Source organism: Acomys russatus, chromosome 5, assembly GCF_903995435.1.
Source record: "Acomys russatus chromosome 5, mAcoRus1.1, whole genome shotgun sequence".
Classification (NCBI taxonomy): domain Eukaryota; kingdom Metazoa; phylum Chordata; class Mammalia; order Rodentia; family Muridae; genus Acomys; species Acomys russatus.
In genome coordinates this window covers 31,542,778-31,550,259 of record NC_067141.1, presented here as the reverse complement: position 1 = coordinate 31,550,259, position 7,482 = coordinate 31,542,778, and the positions used below count along the sequence as shown (strand labels likewise).

General features: G+C 55.3%; 1 protein-coding gene across 1 annotated transcript; it reads left to right on the top strand.

The window, feature by feature from the left end:
- The first annotated feature begins 216 nt into the window (after nucleotides 1-216).
- On the top strand, nucleotides 217-2,239 carry Lrrc10b (leucine rich repeat containing 10B). The gene has a single exon (XM_051146125.1). The coding sequence runs from the start codon at nucleotides 279-281 to the stop codon at nucleotides 1,155-1,157; it is 879 nt and encodes a 292-aa protein (XP_051002082.1). The 5' UTR covers nucleotides 217-278; the 3' UTR covers nucleotides 1,158-2,239.
- Nucleotides 2,240-7,482: the final 5,243 nt, after the last annotated feature.

The window sequence follows — 7,482 nt, the reverse complement described above, 5'->3', positions numbered from 1 at the left end:
GGCGACGGGTCGCTAAGCTGCAAGTCAGCTCTAACTCGATCCAGTCGGCCTCCGGCGGAGGCAGTAGGGGAGGCCCGAGGGTGGGTGGCCGAACCGGGTGCCGGGCGGCGGGGCCCAAGCGGGCGCCTCCTCCCGGCACGGCACGGCCCCCCTCCCGGCACACGGGCAGGCCGGGGCGGGGGGCCTCGGAGGCCGGAGTGGCCGGGGCCCCGTCGGGGCGGCCGGGGCGGGGCGATGCCGGGTGGACGCAGCGGCGGCCCGGGCCGGGGCCCGTGACAATGGGCATCGCGGAGTCCACGCCGGACGAGCTGCCGTCGGACGCCGAGGAGCAGCTGCGCAGCGGCGAGCAGCAGCTGGAGCTGAGCGGGAGGCGGCTGCGGCGACTGCCTAGCGCCGTGTGTGCGCTGAGCCGCTTGCAGAAGCTGTATGTGAGCGGCACCGGGCTGCGCGAGCTGCCCGAGGAGATCGAGGAGCTGCGCGAGCTGCGCATCCTGGCTCTGGACTTTAACAAGCTGGAGCGCCTGCCCGACGGCCTGTGTCGCCTGCCGCGCCTCACGCGCCTCTACCTGGGCGGCAACCGGCTTCTTGCGCTGCCATCCGACTTTGCGCAGCTGCAGAGCCTGCGCTGCCTCTGGATCGAGGGCAACTTCCTGCGGCGCTTCCCGCGGCCGCTGCTGCGCCTAGTGGCGCTGCAATCGTTGCAGATGGGCGACAACCGGCTGCGCGCGCTGCCCGCAGAGCTGCCGCGCATGACGGGCTTGCGTGGCCTCTGGCTCTACGGCAACCGCTTCGAAGAGTTCCCGCCCGCTCTGCTGCGCATGGGCCGCCTGCACATTCTCGACCTCGACCGCAACCGCCTGGGCGGCTTCCCCGACCTGCACCCGCTGCGCGCTCTGCGAGTTTTCTCCTATGACCACAACCCAGTCACTGGACCCCCGCGCGTGGCAGACACCGTTTTCCTAGTGGGCGAGGGCGCCGTCGAGCGTATGGCTGAGCGCGACGAGCCCATTCCGCGGCCTCCAGCCCGGCGTCCAGCCCGGGCCTTTGAGGATGAGGAGGAAGAAGACCTGCTCATAGGGGGTGCAGGACCTAGGGCTCTGGGGCCCGCTAGGGACAGCCTCCGAGCCTTGGAAGCCCCTCCAGGATTGGGCACCTGAGCCTGCCCTGAGTAGATGGGCTTGGTCACTCTGGAAGGAGGGGCTGTGGGAGGCCGCAGCTGTCTGGATATCTGTTGTCGTTGGGCCTCTTACTTGGGGGCAGTGAAAGAGCGGCATTGAGCGAGCTGCCTGGCACAAGCAGGCCTGAGGCCATCTTGAGACACTCCTAGGTAGTAAGAAAGATTCCCTGGGCTGACCTCTGGGCAGTTTTCAAACCAAGAAGTCTGGGATAGAGCCACTGATGGTACAGCAGATGAGCCGGTTCTCACCTGGAGCCAGGGTCCCCACTATCCATAGAATCATCCCCATTCTGAGTCTGGATGTCCAGGGTGCCTATCACTTTCGCCTGGAGTTTGGAGCTCCTAGGTCTACCTTAGATGTTGCTGAAGTCATTACCTCTGGGGTGGACTGTATGGGCAAACCTGCCCCTCTGTGTGTGTGTGGAGGGGGGCTGTGGGAGGTCTGGTCAGAGACAGGACATAGGAACTATGCCCAAGATAGCAGCAGACGCAGGTTGGGGCCTAACAGCTCAGCTTTCCTCAGTTCTCCACCGGGTCCTGGACAGCTGTATGGTGCACCGAAGAGAGGGTCTCCACCCCACTTTTCCTCCTGATTTCTTTCCCCAGCATGGGCTGAATTATTGCTGGGCGAAGAGAGATCTCCCTTCTCCTACAGCCTGTGCCCTCACTTGTCAAGTTCGAGAAGATGCCACTGTGCCTCTAAGGGCCTCCTGTCCCGAAGAGAGAGGGGCTCTGCTCTCTAGGAGGCTGCTCAGGGCCTCTCTAGTGCCTGTACTCTCCATTTCCTTACATGGGCACAGCCAGGGTGGCTGGCACGGCATGGGGCACTGGACGGGCACCGTGTGCCTCTACTCCGTCACCAGGGACAGCCTCCGAAAGGGGTGAGGAGACAGGCTCTGCAATTCCCAGGGCCAGACCCAAGCAATAACAGGAGGAGAGGGCCAGAGGACACTCAGGGACACTGTCAGGGGCTGGGGCCCCAGAAGGTAGTGTTTTCTTTAGGAAGGAAGAAAAAAAAAAAAAACTGGTTGTAAACATAAATTATATTTCTTGGAGAAAGAATGTGTGTTTCCTACATGTCTATTTATTTATAAGCCTGGGAGCACCAAGTTCCACCACTGTGGGTGCACCTCCCCCACCCATGTGCCCCAACTCTGTGTCAGGATGACCCTGGCCAGCTGCTGTGTCTCTCTTGTCTGGGGAATAAGTGCCCGTTGCAGAAAAAAAAAAAAAAAAAAAAAAAAAAAAAAAAAAGTCTCCTGGTATCCTTGGGTGTCTTCCTGCTCTGGCTCACCCTACCTTTGTTTGTTCTGTGTGGGGATCATCTGAAGCTTAGTTCTCAGGTTCTGACTTTTGGATCTCCTATCAGCTGGGCAGGCCTTCTTGTATTCTCTCACCAGTACCGGCCCCTCCTACTCACTCTGTGACTGTACTTGTTCCTTTCTCCTTTGCCTTTCTCAGCCTTAGTTTTGGTCTCCATCACCATGGCAACGAGAGCTGATGTCATATGAGGCCAAAAGGTCAGGCTCAGCCCAGGAGCTGGGCTGGTACATTGGCCTGAGCTCTGGGTAAGGAGGAGGCTGGGCATGGCTCTGAAGGGAGATAAGGCTAGATGCACAGAAAGAGTGAGAAGGTGGGGAGATTAGGAGCTGCCTCCCTCCTGCCCCCAACAAGGAATAATATTAATGTGGGACCCAGCTGTTGCCTCTGTCTTTGCTGAGGTTCCATCTGGGGCCCTGGGCCTTCCTGGGATCCCGGTTAATGTGGGGGTAAGGATTTGGGAGATGAAGTTATCAGGAGGGTTGGAGGGGGGAGAGCTGCAGGCCACAAGGGACTGGCCTCTTGACCCAGAACTTGTCACATACAGGAGAAGCCCCCGTGGACCAGGTCTGGTCCTGCTCCTAGTTCTCTTGTTGGCTGAGTGACTCTGATGAAGTCTCTGATCCCTGGGTCTCAGTTTCTCCATCTGTAGCTGAGGACTTGGGCATTTAAAAGCCTGATGCTCCAGGCTAAGACTCCACTCATCATTTACCCAGCGTCCTTTCACGTGCAGTTACAGCTCAGGTTTCCCTCATTTCAGATGTTTCTGCTCCCCCAGCCTGGCTCCCCCAAGGCCAGATGGTCTGGTCAATGCCCTACAGTGGCCTGGGGGGGGGGCGCCATCCTGAGGTGTTCATGTTCTGGCCCCTCCCTTTTCTTCTTTGTCCAGCTTGACACCCTTATCTGTTTACCAACCAAGCAGGAGCTAGCTACTGAGGCATCAGAAGTGGATCCAGTTTCTTCCGGAAAGTTATTTTGGCTAGAGTTCATGCTGACTCCTGATGCACTGTTATGGATCTCTCTGTGGAAAAGAGGGCACCTGGGAAGGGAGCGCCTATTGCCAGTTGCCCTGATGCAGCTCCCCTTAGTGGTGAAGAAAGCACTGTGTGTGAGGGGGTCCCATCATCACTGCCATCCTACAACTTTCTGACTTGGCCCCTGGAGAGAAGGATAAGATGTGTGACACTTGTAACCACAGCCTCAGCTGTGGTTCCCCACACAGTCTCGGGGGGCAGTCAGAGGTGGGGCACATGGGGGAACAGAGCAGGAAAGCTCTAGGGAGTTGGGTGTGTGGCCAGCAGAGGCAGAGGCCAAGGGACCTGGCACTTAGAGCAGGAGGAAAGGCCAAGGGCACCTGAGTGGAGGGCAGAGGAGGTGGTAGGGCAAGAGAGTCTGTGACCTGCCCATTGGCCTATTTGTGGGCACATAACCCACTATGGAAGAGCTACTCTGTCCTCGGCTGGCTGGCAGGGTGGCTAGTGAGATGAATAAGAATTACAGCCCATCTCCTTCCCTCTGTCCCTCCAGTCTCCAGACTGGTCCCCAAGCTTCCAGACTAGCAGACCTCTTGATTGGCTGGCAGGGCATCTGAGACTAGGATGTTAGCAGAAGCCTTTCCTAGCTTTGTTATTTATTGCCCACCGCAAGGGTTTTGGTAAAGGAGGAAATGAGGTGATTGGGAGCTGGAGACCCTCCCTCGGGGCCCCTCCTTTCCCATGCAGAGACCCCAGCTTTCTTATCTCTCCAAAGCTTCCTCAAGACATCGGGGCACCGTGATTCTGAAGATGGACATTTATTACCACAGCCAGGCGTGCCACACGGAACGTGTATTCAGACAGGGAACCCTGCCCAAGGGCTCACAATCTAAGAGACACCACACTCGCACACTTGTGCACACACAGACACATATAACACAGACACATACAAGGACCCAGACACGGAGGGAGTGGATGACTTCACAAGAAACAGGTGGGGGCGGCTCAGGATTGGGGCATCAAGCATGTCCAGATTGTCCTTCAGCTGTCTTTCTCAGAGAGGGAGAGGAGACCCCAGAATCCAGGAAGGCCAGTGAGACCTTTGGAAGCGGTGACCTGGGAGGGACTTGCAGGAGAAAGTGGTCTCAGGCACACAGAGGGATGTATGTGTAGCTCAGAGCAGGCAGAAAGAGTGAACCAGAGAAGCTCAGGATAAAGACCCTGTGCCAGTGGCAAGGGTCTGACACCTCTGCTGTGCTGGACCGCCTATGCTAAAGCTGTTTCCTGGTTGATGTTGTTGTTTTCCCCCCAGAGAAGAGCAAAACCAAACCAAGGGTGGTTTAGGGTGTCCTTGAAACTACTTACCTGACCCCAAGACTCCCTCAACCTCTGGAATAGATGCCAACAGAAACTTTTTTTTTTTTTTTTTTTTTATCACCTCCCAGATGTTTGTGCACAGTAGGCGAGAGCTATACCTCTGAGCTGCACCCCGGCCTGAATACACATTTTAAAAGGGATGTTTAAGCCATATTGTAGGAAGTTGAAGGGGCAGAAGAGGGAAAGGTGGGCAGCTTCAGATTGGGGGTTCTCAGTACAGATTGAGGAGGCAGCTGCTCGCCCCAGATGTGGGGGACAGAGGATATGCAACCCTATTCACTCCAGAGTGGGGCAGGGCCCATGGAGATATGGGGTCTCCTTAGTACCTATCTGAAGCAGACATAATTTGCCTTCTGCAGTACCCTGAGAACTGGCAGGCCAGCTGCCCTGGACTTAGCAGGGAGTAGTTGGGAAATTATTGCTTCTTTGTGACTAGAGGACACTGAGAGCACAGCAAAGGACATGGCTTGCCAGAGTCAAAGACGTGAGGGCACTGGAGTTCAATTTCTCAGGCCCTCAGGTTAGAACTTTCCAATGGGGCTCTTTAGATTGGGGGGATTTTTTTCCCCAGCCATAGAGCATCAGAGTAGACAATACATTGGAGAAAGGCCATAGGTCCAGCAGGCTGACCTAGAGTTCAGCCTATCCTTTCTTTTCCCTGCAAGACCTGGAAAAGGGACATTGGCTCCAAGTCATACTAGCTGAGCAGATGATGGTGAGATGGTGGGTGGGTGGGGGTCCCCTCTTTGCTTTTTCTACTTATGATAAGGGGTCCCTGGTAAGAGAGGGAGTGCATGTCCAGCTAAGTGAGCTCTAGGGGAGACCTGGAGATTTCAGGGAGATCTAAGCATGCCTTCAGGCCTGCCCTGGGATATGCAATGCTCCCTGCTTTGGGGCAGCTAGTGAGTATGGGGATTACAGTCTAGATGTGAAAGTGAGCTGAAAGCTCAGGCAGGCCCAAGCCACCAGTGAAAAGTCAAGTCCCAGAGGTGATGGGCTGAGTGGAGATACCCCCGAGACTCCCCAGTCCCCCCAATCCCAGCTACTGCTCCCCTTGGGGGAAGAGGTAGAGGGCTGGGACCCACGGAGGAAACAGCCAAGGCCCTACTTTTTCACGATCCTTTATTAATCAGAACAGGCCTTGCCACAAAAAGCAGGGCCCATTCTCACAAAAATATGGTTTTGCAAAGAGGAAAATTCTGCTGGCTTAGAGGGTGCATATGGTGGAAATTTTTGTATGGTTCTTTTTCCCTTTTTTTTTCTTCATTTCTCTTTGCTGTATTTTTCTCTTTTTGTGATAGTGGATTTTTGTTTTATTTTTATAAAACACTTGCGCTCAAGGACTCAAACACAATACAAACAGCGCCACCAATTCCCACCCCTGGGGGTCCAGTTGAGCTGGGAATCCCCTTGGCTTTTTTTTTTTTTTTTTAATCCTTTTGTGGCTGTTTTCCTTTGTCCCTTCCCTGACCTCTGGTGCCAGAAGGCAGGTGGAGGGGTTTGCTGGGGCAGGTGGAATTTGTATAGCAGTTACATGGATGATGGTCACAAAAAAGGATACCTCAACAACATAACAACTAAGTCTGGGGTGCCCACAGGATGTCAGATGATGCTCATTAAGGGGCTTGGGACACAGTGAAGAGACAGGTTGGCTCTGGTGGTCCCTAGAGGCTCTGTGGGGCAGGGTGGATGGGCAGGTGGGCCTTGCTTTCAGGCATCAGTGACAACTTTGCTCGGGGTGGCACTTTCAGAGCCCTCCTGCCTTGATCCCCTAGGTCAGGTGATGGTGGCCTCACAACCTCCCCCATGAGGTAGGTGAAGTATTATTACCATCATTTTACAGATGGAGAAACTGAGGCCCAGGGAGTGTGGGTGACTTGCCCAAGATCCTAGGATGGTGGTGGCAGAGCTCTGGTGCCCTTCCCACCCTCACGTTCCTCCATTTCCCCCGGCCCCCTGATTGCCCTGACTGTCTCGTGCCCTGACTCCACGTCATCCAGCTGTCTCCTGTGCAGATCCATTCTGCTCTTGGCCCACCATTGGGAGCCTCCTGCTGGTGTCCCCCATTCCAGCCACATGTGTGGGACTGAGGGTTCCTAGCTTGAGTCCCCACTGTTCCTAAGTAAGGTCTGGGGAGTTGGGGGCGCAACTCTGTGCCAGGGGGCGCAACTCTGTGCCAGGGGGGTATGCTCTCTGAGCTGACTGGCTATGAGGTGCATGAGCGGAGCCTTGCATAAACCTGTTGCCACTCTTACTCCCACTGGTGCAAGTTGCTTTGGTCCCTCGGATGGCTCTGTGGGAGTGCTCAGGAGATCGAGGCAGATGGAGGGAAGGATGGGATAAAATTCTCTGGAATTTCCACTCTTGGACAGTACCCTCTTCTATTTCCACATAGCCTCTGGGGTCCCTTTCCAGGGGCTACACCCAACTGGAGGGGGGGCAGATCTCACTTAAAGCTGCAGAATAGAAACATTTAGATTTACAAGTAATACGGGTAGCTATTTGTTTTACAATGGAATTCTTTACAAATGATTCACCTACTACATAAGAGATTATTCCTCCAGGTCCCAGGGAACAGGGTGTGAAATTCAATTTAAGAACATTTTGATATGGGTAAAAGGAGATCTCACTGCC

Bases quoted from the DNA above. Each gene is read 5' to 3' on its own strand.
- Lrrc10b (XM_051146125.1), top strand. From the start codon at position 279: ATGGGCATCGCGGAGTCCACGCCGGACGAGCTGCCGTCGGACGCCGAG.